The sequence below is a fragment of the Choloepus didactylus genome, chromosome 18 (genome assembly GCF_015220235.1).
Source record: "Choloepus didactylus isolate mChoDid1 chromosome 18, mChoDid1.pri, whole genome shotgun sequence".
NCBI classification, from domain to species: domain Eukaryota; kingdom Metazoa; phylum Chordata; class Mammalia; order Pilosa; family Megalonychidae; genus Choloepus; species Choloepus didactylus.
This window is the reverse complement of record NC_051324.1, coordinates 9,976,991-9,992,444: the sequence shown is the minus strand read 5'-3', so window position 1 is coordinate 9,992,444 and position 15,454 is coordinate 9,976,991. Positions and strand designations below refer to the sequence as shown.

General features: G+C 40.9%; 1 protein-coding gene across 11 annotated transcripts in view; it reads left to right on the top strand.

Annotated features, from left to right (window-relative positions):
* The window catches only part of NDEL1 (nudE neurodevelopment protein 1 like 1), a 91,593-nt gene that overhangs the window by 11,149 nt on the left and 64,990 nt on the right, over nt 1–15,454 (top strand). For 6 of the 11 annotated variants that reach the window (XR_005212597.1, XR_005212596.1, XR_005212595.1 and 3 more), the window contains exons 1-5: nt 966–4,032; nt 6,602–6,655; nt 11,875–11,972; nt 14,074–14,227; nt 15,108–15,256. Coding sequence is in view for 6 of the 11 variants with exons in the window: in XM_037808402.1 (XP_037664330.1) it covers nt 11,887–11,972; nt 14,074–14,227; nt 15,108–15,256 (389 nt within the window). In the remaining 5 variants the exon portion in view is untranslated. Of the gene's footprint in view, nt 1–965; nt 4,033–6,601; nt 6,656–10,697; nt 11,973–14,073; nt 14,228–15,107; nt 15,257–15,454 lie in introns of those variants that run through there. The other 5 variants (XR_005212599.1, XM_037808404.1, XM_037808399.1 and 2 more) reach the window with 4 other exon arrangements.

Genomic DNA, 15,454 nt, shown 5'->3' with positions numbered 1-15,454 from the left:
TTGCTTTGGGGGTTGTAGGTTCTGATGCTGTAGATTGGGTGCTGTCACCCAGCACCACCCAAGTTGAGCTTTTCATACCAGTGAAAATCTCATCTATCTATGGCGATTTTTTTCAGGATTTGGGGCATTCTCTGGAAAGTTCAGTCAGTCTTGTGTTTGGACTTATAGCCACAAACCTTTAATTCATTCTTTTATTTTCATTGAAGCCTATTAAGAAAGTGTTTGCTATCTGCCTGCTGCTGGGGGTGGGTATTGGGACAATCAAATTGTCCCTGTACTAAGTGAGGTTCCTTGGGGGAGGTTGGATACCTCCAGGACCAAAACGCTGTGTTCACTAAGCCTCCTTGTGAACGGTGTGAGGCTCCACTTGAGCTCATAGGAGGGAATGAGTGCTCATTTTGGCCTCTGGATATCAGGGAAGGCTTCCTGGAGGAGGTGGGCTGAGTGGGCTTTCAACAGGCAGAGGGGAGGAAGGGCTGGCCGAGCCTAAGGAGCAGCTGGAGTGAGACTCAATAAAAGATGGGCCAAGAGAGAAAGGGGACCACTCTTGAGGAATAAGGTGGAGGGTCTCGTTGAACCCAGAGAGGTGAAGTATAGGATGTAAACTGAAGAAGTGGCTTGGAGTCGCTTTGGGTGGGACTTGAGAGAACAGTGATCTGTACTTTACCACAAAGGCCACAGGACACCAAAGCAAGTTTTAGAGCCAGGGCTGCTTGTTGCAGAGCGGGGTTTTAGGAAGATTATTCTGATGGTTGTGTGTAGACCGCCGGGCTGGAACCCAGAAATTCAAAGAAGAAACTTGAGGGAGAGAAGTTTGGGGAGGGAGAGACAGATAAATAGGAGGCTTTGGGCTGGGGAGACAAAGGGGGAAAACACTGAAAAATAAATGAATTTATTTAACAGCGTTTATGAAGGGAGGGTCAATGGGATTTGGTGACCACATGAGTGAAGTGAAAGCTGGTGGAGGCGATAATTTGGGACAGTTTGACAAAGGCCTCATGCCTCCACAACTGGAATGATGATACCATTGGCAGAAGCGTGAATTCTTTTTGGAAATTTTGGTTGGAGCAAAAGGAGGATCTGTTTGGGTTTAGACAGAGAGAACTGGAGATGGTGATGGGATAAAAAGGTGGCCACATCCAGCAGGCCAGTACCAACCAGGCAGTAATCCAGGGTCCCTTGACCAGTCTGATCCCTACCCTGAGCTGAGGGCTGCAACGCCTTCAAGCTTAGCAGAAAATACTGGTCAAAGGAACATGGAGAGATCAGGCTGAGTAAAGCCTTTGATGACTTCGAGGTGTCTGGTTCACCTTATTCAATAGAGAGTTAAACGTGCCCCCATCTCCTCTGAGTTTTCATAACAGGCCTGTGTGCATCCTATCACCATTTGGGAGTGTGCCATGGCCAAAAATCCTCATTAGCTGGAGTTTGGGGTTGTACCCAGAGCTGGTCGACCCCCGCCCCACTAGGGGGTGAAATTTGGCCTCTTTTTCCTGTATCTCAGAATTTGGGGCAGGGAAGATGTTGGGGTGCTCATGCATGCTCTGAGGGACTGTGACATTGACTTCTTTGGCTCAAGCTAAGAAAGACCTTGTACTGGGTGGGACCCATGTCTTGGCAATCCCCTTCAAAATGGTTTATGAAAGCAGAAAGGTGGGGCAGCCCCCCTCACATTTTCTGCCTTCCTCAAGGCTGGTTTTGTAACATCTGTTCCTATTTGAGGCTGTCTTCAGTGTTCATTTCCACTTTATTTTCCCTGGATGAGCATATTGGAAGCAGGGGGTGGGGCAAAGGGAGCTCACAATTACTGGTCCTGCTCCAACCCCAGGGTCCACTTCTCAGGGAGAAAGTCAACCAATAGGGACATGGAGATCAGTGCAGGGCCTTTGACATCTCCGAGAACGCTGCTGAGCAAAGCCCTTTAATTAAGATGTAGCCAACACAGCAGTCCTGGCAAACATCAGTTCTGCGGCTAGCTAGGTGGGAGGGGTGCTGGCCTGGAAGATGATGCCATCGTTTTCTGCGGGGCCTGGCCTGCCATTAGGTGACTCAGTGAGTTTCCCAGCACCTTGGCCAGGAGGCAGGGACAGGAGCTGCAGCTTTTATTATTTTTTCCCTGTTGGGGTGGGGCTGCTCCGTCTTGGCCCTGGGTCCACAGGAAAGCCTTCAGTAATCATCTCCATGCCTGTGAGCCCTGCAGAGCCCAAGAGCCTCCATGGTGTCCCAGGCCAAAGGCTTGGGTCTGAATCCCAGCTCCTCTTTACCTCTCTGGACCTCATTTTTCCAATAGGTAAAATGGATGTAATAATTCCAGCCTCACAGGCTTGTGGTGAGGGTGAATGAGATAATATATGTAAAACGCTTGACACTGTGCTCTAGCACAATACATGGCAATTATTATTATTATTATTCTCCATCCTTGAACTGTAGGATAGTGGTGGTTAATGGGATGAGACAATCCAGACTGGGTGGGTTTGAATCTTGAGTCTTTCTCTTTCTAGATGAGTGACTTTGGGCAACTTCACCTTGCAGAGTCTCAGTTTCCTTATTTGTAAAATGAGGATAATAACAGTCCCTACTCACAGGGTCCTTCTGAAGATTAAATAATGCAGACCTTTAGCACAACTGCCAATACATACAGATTGCTCAAAAAAGTGAACTACTACTTTGATTATTATCATTTTTCATCCCAATATCCTTCAGAGTCTAGCTCAAGGTGTCATCCTTCCCACAAACCCCATTAACCACTTCTCTGATCTTCATTGATTTGGGCACCTCTTACAATCCATCTTGCATTGCTCCCATTTATGTCCATCTTCAAAAGTGTAACTGGGCCTCCAGCCTCACCCTGCTGTTAACTTGAGGGCTGTCTTACACATCATTTTTGGGTCCCCCAACCCCCAAATCCAATCCCCTTTTAAACAGTTCTCTTCCTCCAAATTTCCACTCCCTAAGCAGTTGCCCATCCCCGTTTCTCCCCTTCTGAGCTAGTCCCCTCAGCAGAGGACTTCCCTCCAGCTCCTCTCTTCCCTTTCCAAGTCCCCTAGAGGGAATATATGTATATACTGGATTCTGTGGTGGTCCCAGAGGGATGAACACACACTTATATACACACACGCGTGCACACACATGCACGCATATGCATGCAGCACACATTTATATAAGTAAATATGTGCCCAGATATATAAAGTATGAAAACGGACATATACAAAAATCCTTCTTGGGCCCCCAACGAATTCATTCATTCATTCATTCATTCATTCATTCTACAAATATTTGAACGCTCACTCTGTCGGGACCAAGCTATCAGTTGGGATAAACAAGGTATAAGAGGTTTCACTTTCCATGGAACCTTAAATTCTATTTGAGGAAGACAAGGACAAACACACAATTTTGCTTGTGGAAGTGCTGGAAAGACAACAGAAGGCTTTGTGAGAGCGATTAAGGGGACAGAATACCATTCTACTCTACTGGGTGATCGAGGATGGCCTTGGAGGTGAACTATGTGCCGAGCTGCATTTTATAAACGGGAACAATGGAACATGGACACTTGAAGGCCTTAAGGCTGAACAACAGGAAGGCAGCCTCTCAATTTCTCCTCTACAGCGGCGCCACTTTCCCGAACCGCAGGGTGTCTTGGAGAACCTGAAAGCCCAAAAGCGATACGACGCGGGGTCCAATGCGGGGGTCGGATACGGCAGCCGAAGCGCTTGCGCGAAAGGACACCGCCTGTCTGACGTCAGCGCGCCAGTCCGGACCCGCCCCCCGTGACGCCATCCCGACCGCCGCCCCGCCCTTCACGCCCGCGCGCTTGCGCGCATGCTCCGAACACCGCCCCCGAGCGTCACAGAATGGCCTCGGACACCCAGGCAGCCCCTGACGTGTCGGGGAGGAGCCGGGCGCGGAGGTTCGCGGAGTGGAGCTCAGGGCTGTGGAGGGGAGCGGAGCTGAGCGGCTGGGCGGGCCTGGCCAGGCCAGCGGAGCAGAGACTTCGGTCGAGCGGCGGCGAACATGCGTTTTTGACACATTGAGGTGAGCCTGCCGTGCGGGGGGCGCTCCCGCGGGGGCCGGGCCGGGCCGGCGGCGCCGAGGCCTGTCCCTGGGGAGCCCGCCGGGCCGGGAGCTGCTCCTGAGGCTCCGCCGGGCCGGGGCCGCGTTCTGGGACGGCCAGTCCGGAGGGTGGGCAACTGCCCCAACCGCTCTAACTGTCCCCTGGCCGCTCTGGACCGAGGTGCGGCCCACCAGGGGCGCCTGGGAGGGAGGGAGCTCACTGGTCTCCGGAGGATGTGCCCCCGTCCGGGGTGGGGTGCGGGGTGGCGGGGACCGAGGCCGGGACGTGGCACCGTGGGCCCGGGCGCTGCTGGCGCAAGGAGTGTCCGAGTCGGGGGTGGCAGCGGCGCGCCCAAGCCTCCCCCGCCCCCCCAAAAGAAAATTGCCTTCAGCTGGGAGGATTGCTTGGCGCCGGGTTGGGTGTTGAGCCCGCAGCGTCGCTCTCCAGCGGGGGGCGGGAGCGGAAGCTGCCCCCGTTGGGCTCGGACTCCCCGCCCCGAACTGCTGAACACCCCTCTTGGAGTTCAGGAAAGTGTCACCAAACGGGTTGGAGCTGCTGGTGCGCTTCCCTTTTATGCTGGTAAGCAAACGAGGTGGCCCTTTAAGTTTCCCAAGGAAGTGAAGGTTCTTTCACTGCTGATTATTACATTCCTTTTTTGTGACGCCTTTATACACATCTTGCTAACTTTTAAAACCTCCTCACCCTTTGGTTGTGAGCGATTCTGTTAGCGCCATTTGACAGATGGGGAAATTGAGCCTGCTGGGGGACAGATGTTAAGTGATTTATACTTGGGTTCTACCAACTGGTGAGTGGCTTAGCTTGGATCAGAATTTAGGTTTGGAGTTCTGATTTCTTCTAGTAGGACTTTTATACCCTTCTAAGCTAGAAAGCAAGGCAGAACATTTAACTTGCCAAAGATACCAGAAGCTAGTAGATGATTTATTCAAATATTTTTGAGCACACTCAAACCTCTAGGATAAAAACCGCTACTCAGTTTTAGGAAAAATGCTACTCTAAAGCTTGCTCACAGGTTGCTGGTTAATTATTTGGTTTGATAGATTGTGTTCTACATCCATTTACGAAGTAGGGTAATGGCTTAGCTAAATCTTGAAGTGGATTGGTTGGTGGGGGCAAAATGCAGCATTAAGTCATGGATTGAAAAGAAGTAAAGGGCAACTGAGTGTGGTATCTCATCTGAATTATTATTAAAATTATTATTTAAAATTGGGAAACATAGGGAACAAAGAAAACTTTTGGTTGGTTCTGGTTAGAGGTTGACCAGGTCCAGATTCTATAAAAAAGTTGCTAAATCTTCTGAAGGTGTAGTTCTATTTTGACTTTTTAAATTAAATAAATTGAAGTTGGTTAAAGTAGATATCTCAGTAAAATAGTATCTCTTGCTCTGATGACATCTGCAAAATTTATTCTCATTTTAAACCATGCTAAGATAAATTTGATTACTAAAGTTTAAGATTTCTTCTGACAAATATACATATGTATAATCAACCTTGAAAAGTTAAAAATTCTATAAATGTTTTCTTTAGGAGAAGCAGAATTCTGATAAAAAGGCATTTATTACCTACAGTGAGCTCCAAAAGAACTCTTTCAACCTCATTAATCCATTCTACAACTATTAACAAGAAGACAATATCATTTAAAAATGGATTTTCTTACCATTGTACAAAGAGTAGTTTCCTTGTAAATATAGAATTATGGACAGACTGTTTTATATGCAAATGAGTTGATTTGTCAGTTGCTAGATATCTGAAGGTCATACACGGGGTGATAATGCCTAATGTAAAAGTTGTGATACTTTTGCCATCCATTGAGACATGGTTTTAATGGAAGATTGGGGGGAGGGTGGGAGTAAGTACATAATTATCTGCCTTCATTTTAGCATCAGAAGATTGTAGATGCACCATGAAAGCATTTATTTAGTAGTATATTTTTCTGTTTTGGCTAACTTTCTATAGCCTTAATATCTCCAGTTACATAGTTTCAAATAACACAGTGATTACATCCTCCCAGTGTAACTTGAAGCAAACTGAACACAATGTCTTTAAGGCCCCTGAAACGTTCTTTTGAATATCTGCAGTGGTAGCAAATTTTTGTCATTTTATAGAGTTTGATTTTTAAAAAGGGTAAGTCTAATGAATAAAATTAGAGTGATAAAAGCTGTATAATGCCAGTTAAGAAATGGTAAAAATGAAGTGTGACCACAAAGTAAGAACTTTTTGTTTTGTTCTTAATATGGCTCTTAAAGGTTATTCCAAAGGGAAGTTTTAAAAATGTTTCCAGTAATGGCGGTATCATTGGAATATGCATGTGGCTTCCTGAAGTGATAAATTTTAAGGAATTATTTGTTTTTATAAATTCTGAAGCATGTTTACTTTGTGGTTATTCTTCAAAGATTTACTACCGAACTACCAATTTTCTGTGATTGAATGAACATTATGCTGTGTTTACTACGTGCCAGGCTCTATTCTAAGTACTTTACAAATATTAACTCAATTTTTATAACTAATTTTAATTATTATCCCCATTTTACAGGTGAGGAAATGGGGCACTGAGAGGTTGAAAAACTTGCCCAAGATTGTCAAACTAGTAAGTAGTGGAATCTGAATTCAGACTCAGGCAGATTAGTTTAGGGTCAAGGTACTTATACTGATCTGCTCCTATGACTTGTTCCCTGGTTAAATGTTTTTATTGGTTTGTTCTGGAAAAGGTGGTGGTCATTTAAGTAAAGGTTTCTGATGCAGATTATAATACTGTTTGAGTGGCCAATAAGCAAGTTGTAAAAGTTTGACTAGAAAAATTGTGGTCAGCATACAATTCACATAAGAGTCAGCTAAAAAATAAAGGAGACTTGTATGATATAAGAATACATATTAAAATAACTGTGCTAGAATTATTTGATCTGTAAGTAAGTAGTTGGACAAGTGGGATATGAGAGGTAGGACTAGATTCTCAAGAAGTTTCATACCAAAAGCTATTTAAAACCTGGGTCACCAGGGACTCTGATGGAAAAGTTAGCTGTATTAAGAATATGGCCCAATTCAAGAATCAAAAGTCAGGGTCGAAGGGATATTTTGCATTACACTCAGTGGTATAAACCATGAAGTTTGTCAGGGATCACTATTTAGCTAAGCATTCTTCAAAATAACTGCCCCTGGGTCCTTGGATACTGTATAAATGGGTCAATAAAAACAGCAACAAAACCACCCCACACAGAAAAGTTTCAGAGCGGGCATGTGAATGATAACGCTTAATAGATAAAAGCAACTCTAAATCTATTCGTAGAAAGATTGGCACATTCTGGTACAACCCAAGGGAGGCATCTTAACAGTTGTAAACTTCCACAAGGACACTAATCTGTGGACCAAACAATCAGCATTATCATCAGATACTGCACAGTAACAGAGTACTGAAAACTTAAAAGAAAAATCATCCCACCAGTGAATAAAATGCTAAAGTATTTGAGTAGCACTAGTCACTCAATTCCAGAAAGGCATCAGTGTGATCTAGGAAAGGTCCAAAAAATAATAAAATATTTAAGGGATTGAGATGGCTGCCAAATGATCATAGACTAAAAAAGAAGAAATATTCATTTTGGGAAGACCGAGGCTGTGAAGTATTTTCACAAGGTCTACAAAACCAGAAAAGACATGAAAAAAGGAGAATACAAACTGTTATCAAATCTTGGAACCTTACAAGGGAGCAACCCATGAAACTTATGTGATAAATTTAAGACCACAAATAGTAAGTACACTGATCACCATAAAGTTATGGACCTTTTCTCAATTTCCTAAAATAATATAAAATCAGTAAATTAAAAACTTTAGACTTGAAATCATTGATTTTAATAATGTTTCATGTAAAGATGAGGACTTCCTTATACTACTTTTTGATTTTTCTGGAGTTTCCAATTGCTTATTGACGAAAGAGTAATGTGCCTTCACCACAATTTCACGTTTATCTAGCTTCTCAGTCATGCTATCTTTTATGTGGGATTTCCTATTTTTCTTGTAGCCATCCATCTGGCCTAGTTACTCTCTAGGCCTGGTAAACTAAGCTTCATCCTGGGACTTCTCTTAATTTTAAGCAGTTCTGGGTTGGAACCACTATTGTATCCTGTGCTATCCTGTTTTTTTTTCCTTTCCCTTCTTTTGTTTACAGTTTTAGGAAGTGTGTGGGAGGTAACCTGAGTTCTTGTATGAAAAAAAATTCTCTCATTTCCAGAATTATGTATTTCCTCTCAGTTCAGTAGATTGTGGGGTTTTCTTATTCATGCTATTGGGTTTCTCATTTGCCTGGTGGTTCTTGGTTGTCCATGATATTTAAAACTGAAGGAGTGGACGATGATTATTTTAGGTAGTGTGCAATGATATCCCCAAGGTTCTCCCCCATAAGTCCCATCAGCTCCCTATTCCTTGATTTCTTTGATGTGAGCCTATACTGAGTGATACATAAATGACTGTGAATGTGAGTTGGCATGCATCAGACCGATAGTTTTGCACAACCAAGAATGATAGGTTTTATAATCCTGATTTAATATGTGGTAGTGCGTTGTGAGATAGAATTAAATCATCCACAAATCTTTTTGCTTACTCCTTTCCTGAAATAGGAATTCAGATATTGATAAAGGAAATTGGAACTTTAAAAATAAAAAGGGAATAATGAAAAATTATAAGTCAATTGAACAAATACTTGTCAAACTTCTGTGCTCCATGTTTCTGGTGATGCAGAAGGGATTTGCAAATAAGACACAGTTCCTTTTCTCAGGGAACCAGCTGGAGAGGCTTAACCTTTTATTCTTCTTCAAGTGTTTCTTGTTTAAGGTAGTGTGAATAACAGCAGAACATTGTTTCTCATGTCACTCCTGGTCCTCATAACGTTTTGCAATACCATAATTTATTGGATTGTGTATCAGAAACTCTGAATATTTGAGCTGCATATGGATACTTAGTTGCCACCATTCAAATGGTAATATCTGTCCAAATTTGAGGACCAGTGCCTATGGTCATGTAAGTCAGCTTCTTCAGGGGCTGGACTTAGAATTTCAAATGTGATTACAACAATTTTGGGGGCATTTCTGGGAAAGACCTTATGTAGTGCTTTCAAGGGACACAGAGATTGTTGCCTCACCTCCAAATGTTTTTCTTGTATGTCCTGTAATTCTATCTTGATCTGGGTTGTTAATATGAAATATGTCCCTCTTCTCAAGGACTTGGGCAATAACACAGGAGTTATTGATACCACAAGGTCGATGCCTTTAAGTGCTTTTTATCTTCTTTTGAAATTCAAATACCTCTTGCTGCTGGACTAGCTTCATCCTCATTCACACCTTTCTACAAATTAAATTACAGATACAAATAATATCCTTACATCTGGGAAAGTGGAATGGGAATCAGGGACTTTGATGGGGGAAGTAGATTATAAAATTAATCAATATATTTACTAATCAGTATACATACTTGAAGAAACATGAGTCATCTAGTATATTCCAAACCCTCAGTAGATGAAAAAAATTGAGACCCTGAGAGATTAAACTGTTTGCTTAAGAAATTTAGTGGCAGAATTTGAATCTTAGAACCCAGCCCCGACAGGACTTCTAGCCCTGTTACTTTACATTTTAATGTGCTGTCATGTCCAAGAGTAGAATAATATAGTCAAAAGTGTGCTCTAATCATATTAGGGGAGGGCACATTTGGTCAGTAAATAGTTATTTCAGTGCTTAGCAATGTCTAATACATACTAGGTGCTCAGTAAACATTTGCAAGCATTATGTGTTTTCTCTGAGCAAAGCATTATAATTGGTGCCATGAAGGGATGCAAAGTATATCTAGGATCCATCTCTTTCAAAAGCCTTTCAGGCTAATTGGTAAATTAAGACAACTGGAAGAGTGAGTTAACAAATGCCAGGGTAATAGATGGTGTGGTCAGAAAAGACAGAACATTTTGCAGAAGGCCTCAAAGAAATGAAACTCAGTGTTTCGTTTTAATTTTATTCAATTAGAAGCCACTCATACCTCTTTGGTATACCTGCTCTGAAATTGGAATTCTGACTTTGTTCGTGTCTTGTGACTAAGTTTTTGGTAACTAAACCTTCATAAGTCGATTGCACTAGATGAACTCTAAGTTTTCTATAACTCTGAGTGTTTATTTACTTTTATTGAAAAATACTGTATTAATAACTTTTAAAGCTAATTTTGACTTCTTGTTGCCCAGTATGGGTTAAGTTGGATCAATTTGTTTAATTCAGTAAATAGTACTGCAAATCTGCCATGACCAGGTGTTATGCTGGGGTAGAAATTAATAACAATGATTTTTACAGCCTAATGGAGACAGAGAGGTGTGAGACAATGCGTGACTATGTGGAAAGTATATTAATGAAAGCAGGTTTGGGGGCTAGGAGTAGCCTAGAGGGGGCTAGATTTTAATGCTATCTTGATGAAAGCAAGAAAGGCCTCCTGGAAAAGAGGACAGCTAGATTTGAAAGAATAAATAGGAGCTTTCCAATTGCACAAGGAAGGGAGAGCTATTTCAACTAGAGAAAACACTTGCAAAAGCATCAGACCTAGGTTACGAGGGGACAGGGTGGGGATAGGGAATAGGATGTTTAGGTTTAAAATGTACAGAGGTCCTATTTGGAACGATGGAAATGTTTAGTAATGGATGGTGGTGATGGTAGCACAACATTGCAAAAGTAATTAACGGCACTGAAGTATGTATCTGAATGTGGTTAAAAGGGGAAAATGTTAGATTGTATATATGGTAACAGAATAAAAAACAATCCGTGAAACTGCTCTACAAAAACAGTGACCCTAAGTTAAAGCATAGACTATAGTTAATAGTACAATTATAAAAATGTGCTTTCATCAGTTGTAACAAATGTACCACACCAGTGCAAGGTATTAATAATAGGGTGGCATGTAGTAATCCTGTATTTTATGCATGATTGTTCTGTAAACCTACAACTTCTCTTAAAAAAAAAAAAAAGCATCCAGATACCTGAAACAGCATGGTGTGCTAAGGCAATTTTGAACAGTATTGTTGGAATATAAAGTGGGATGAATGATTGGGGAGGGTGTGTAGGAGCTACGACTGAAATGCTAGGCATGAATCCAAAGAGAGCCCAATGATTTTGGTATTTCATCTGGCCTGACAGTCAATTTGGAGTTTTAGGTAGCCAGTCCACATTCAAGGTTAACTAAACAGATACTTCTTTTCCCTCTATGAATGCCTTGGGAAAAGAACCAAAATGAAAGAACATTGAGTGTGGGGGATTAGTGGATTTTTGGAGGAAGCTTTGGACTTAAAAGATAATTAACAGGAGGTTTTTTAGAAATATAATAATAGATTAGTGGGAATATGGTGCTTGATCTCCTAGTTCGGGTCACCTGGCATAAAACGTTCCAAGCGGGTGTTTTGAAGACATTGTACAGTGAAAGGGCATGCAGTAGCAGAGCTCTGGCAGTGTGCTCATTTCTGTTACCTGATTGCCACAAGACCAGTTGGCCATAAACCAACTGCTAGGTTAGAAACTAATACCACAACCAAAAGTGCCTTATGTGACTTTTTACCAAAAGACTTAGTTGATCTCATCTCCTATCAACACCTCATCTACAGTATTGGTGGTCCCTGAGAGTAGGGCAGTGAAGTGATTTATTTACTCCAGTTATGTTAAAGAGATAACCAGTACTTTAAAAAAACTTTTAACTCCCTCTGAAATGCTGCACATTGAGCGTTGTCCCAGATTTTGTCCTTTAACTTAGACTCCTCTGTTTTCTCATTTATGGCAGTTTGTCTTTAATATTTTACAGGTTTTCTTGATCATGGATGGTGAAGATATACCAGACTTTTCAAGTTTAAAAGAGGAAACTGCTTATTGGAAGGAACTTTCCTTGAAGTATAAACAAAGGTAATGTTGAAAAGCACGCTAAAATTAGGAGAGGGCATTTGAAATACACTGTGTCTAGCTTGTGCATTTTTTTTTTTTTTTTTTTTTTTAAAATAAAGCTAAATTTAGAGTTTCAGGTTAGGATTTGGGATTCTAGAAATAGTCATACTGTTGCTGTGTTTAAATGGTATAAAAATGCTATAAATCTATGCATTATTCTAATAATTGAAATTGTAGGACAACTACTTAGTATCATTTGTGATTTCTTCTGGTAGTTTACCTCCTTTTATGCTTATTACTAGACTTGGCCGTCTTTGAACTGCTGTGTGTGCCCTGACTCTGCCTCATCATTTGGGTCATTTGGAGATTGATAAGCTGTTTAGGGCTCCATGTAATAGACTTCAGCTCTCTTCAGGCGAATATCAGTGTCTGGAGCCAGCAAAGCTCTGAGGGTGAGAGAAGAGCTTCAGGGGTATGAGGCAATTTATGCAATGTCAATTATTTTACTTAGTTGGGAAAACTTTTGGATAATAACCTTTTTAAGCCCGTAAAGTTGGCTTTACTTTCTTTTTTAAAATGGAATCTTTCTAAAATATTTATGCATTTTCCCACTTTGGTTAACAGAGTTCACTAAGTGCTATCAAACTTTTACTGCTGATTCATGTTGATCACTGAGGCCAGTTATTAGATTGTGCTAGTAGATATGGAGGTGCATGTCTGTGGCAGAGGTTGTTTTTTTTTTTTAATGTTTTTTAAAAATTCAGTTTTATTGAGATATATTCACATACCATACAATCATCCAGTGTTCAATCAGTTGTTCACAGTACCATCGTATAGTTGTGCTTCATCACCACAATCAATTTTTGAACAATTTCATTACTCCAAAAAAAAAAGTAAAAATAAAAGTAAAGAAGAACACTTAAAACATCCCATCCCCCCACCCCACCCTATTTTTCAATTAATTTTTGTCCTCATTTTTCTATTCATCTGTCCATACACTGAATAAAGGGAGTGTGAGCCACAAGGTTTTCACAATCACACAGTCACACCATAAGATACACTATGTAAGATACATAGTTATATACAATTGTCTTCAGGAATCAAGGCTATTGGTACTTTCTTCTAGCTATTCTAATACACTAAAACCTACAAAGGGATGTCTGTATAGTGCATAAGAATGCCCTCCAGAATGACCTCTCGATTCCATCTGAAATCTCTCAGCCACTGAAATTTTATTTTGTTTCATTTCTCTTCCCCCTTTTGGTCAAGAAGGCTTTCTCAGTCCCATGATGCTGGGCCCAGGCTCGTCCCCAGGAGTCATATCCTGCATTGTCAGGGACACTTACACTCCTGGGAGTCATGTCCCACATAGTGGGGAGGGCAGTGAGTTTACCTGTCAAGTGGGCTTAGGGGGAGAGAGGTGTGGCAGAGGTTCTTAATCTTTTTGTGCCATAGATGACTTAATAGGTTGGTGAAGCCTGTGGGCTCCTTCTCAGAATAATGTTTTAAAATGCATAAAATTAAATAATAGAATCATAAAGGAAACCAGTCATCTTGAAAACAGTTGTCTAAAGATTCAACTAAATGGAGGTATAGTAGTATGTACTTCATTATTAATACATTAAATAAAAAGATCTAGTGAGTATAACTACCATAATTTTGAGGTACTGATGTGAATAAATGATATTTAGAGATATCTGCAATAACCATTGTGATGTGAAAATATCTGATTTCTGTTGAACACAGTTGAAGTAAATATCAAATTTCAGTTGCTTTAGTGAAAATAAAGATACATTTTTAAATTGTTTCTTATAAGTTCATGAATCCCTCTGAATTCTATGGGAGAAGAAGTTAATGAATGATACTGAACCATGTAGACTTACTCTTCATAACTATTATAGTCGCTGATTTGTGAATTCTTTTGGGGCTAACCACTCATTTTAATTGACCCCTGAATATGTAGAATAAGAGGTTCAAAACAGATTGCCTTTATTGTTTAGTAGATTTTATAGTAGCTAGCATTAGCATTCAGGTAAAAATAATTAAGTTGACAAATAATCATCTTCAAGATGATCCTTGTGGTCATGTTAGAACTCATCTTTCCCGCCTTGTTTCTGATTAGCTTCCAGGAAGCTCGGGATGAGCTAGTTGAATTCCAGGAAGGAAGCAGAGAATTAGAAGCAGAGTTGGAGGCACAGTTAGTACAGGCTGAACAAAGAAATAGAGACTTGCAAGCTGATAACCAAAGACTGAAATACGAAGTGGAAGCATTAAAGGTAATTGCAGCAGTTGAAGCTGGTGTGTTATTAAAATGAGAAATATATTTTTCGTGTGGTGCTTAAAAGCAGCAGGGGACAAAAATATATAAAAAGAGGTTTAAAGTGAATTTTTGAAATAAAATGTTTTATTTTAATTGAACCAGGAGAAAGGTTTAGAGTTTATAAGTTTACTTAGAAACTTCATAGCTGTCAGTTCCTACTATATTATATTGTAGTTCCTATGACTTTCAAAAGCTTCCTGCTTATCTGTTTTGACAGATTGTCTCATTCTTAATACTTTAATTTATATTTGTATGAAATGTGCATTTATTTCATTATTGTTTATAGACCCATCAAGTTTGGAGTCTAGGTTAAAAAATTCCCTTCTAAAAGGAATTTTCAGGTGTAAAAGGATTAACACTTTTTGCTGCTCTTTACCACCTGCCTTAGCCAAATGCTTATGGGGTGGGAGGGGATGGGTTTGGGAAAGGGCAGAGGGGAGAGAGCAGCTAGGGAATTTGAAGTCTGAGTGGCAGTCTCCTCTATACTCAGCCTGAGAACCTGGAAGTTCCCCTACCAAGTTTGGGGTTTTTGAGGCAAGGATTTCGTTATTTTATTCCTTTTCAGAGAGGTGTTTATTAGATTTTTTTTTTTTTCCTGAGAGGAGAATGGTTGACTTTTAACTGTTTATATGAGTCAAGGCATTAGAATGAATGTGTCGTTTAATTGTTTTTAAATATCATAAAAAGGTTTAGGGGTATCAGCAACTCAGATTGTGGGTGAATTCATGTTTTGTTTTGTTTTTCCCCCTTGGACTTGGGTTATATGCTTTAATGCTTTCCTGAAGAAAGCTATATATTAATGAAGCCTACATTCCTCCCTCTCCTCATGCCCTCAGGAGAAACTAGAACATCAGTATGCACAGAGCTACAAGCAGGTCTCAGTATTAGAAGATGATTTAAGTCAGACTCGGGCCATTAAGGAACAACTCCATAAGTATGTGAGAGAGCTGGAGCAGGCCAATGACGATCTGGAGCGAGCAAAACGGTGAGTGAACGATGTGCATTTTGTTAGATTAACCAAAGTTAGCAGTCAGTGATTAAAATCTCTGTGTTTCGGCTCAGACGTTTCCTTTTGGTGTGTCATGTCAGCTTCAGCTCATTGAATTGAAATGAACCAAAGATCCTTATCTCTCCAGATGATGTTCTCTTTCCATTTGTCCTTTATCCCTCTTCTTTTGTGTAC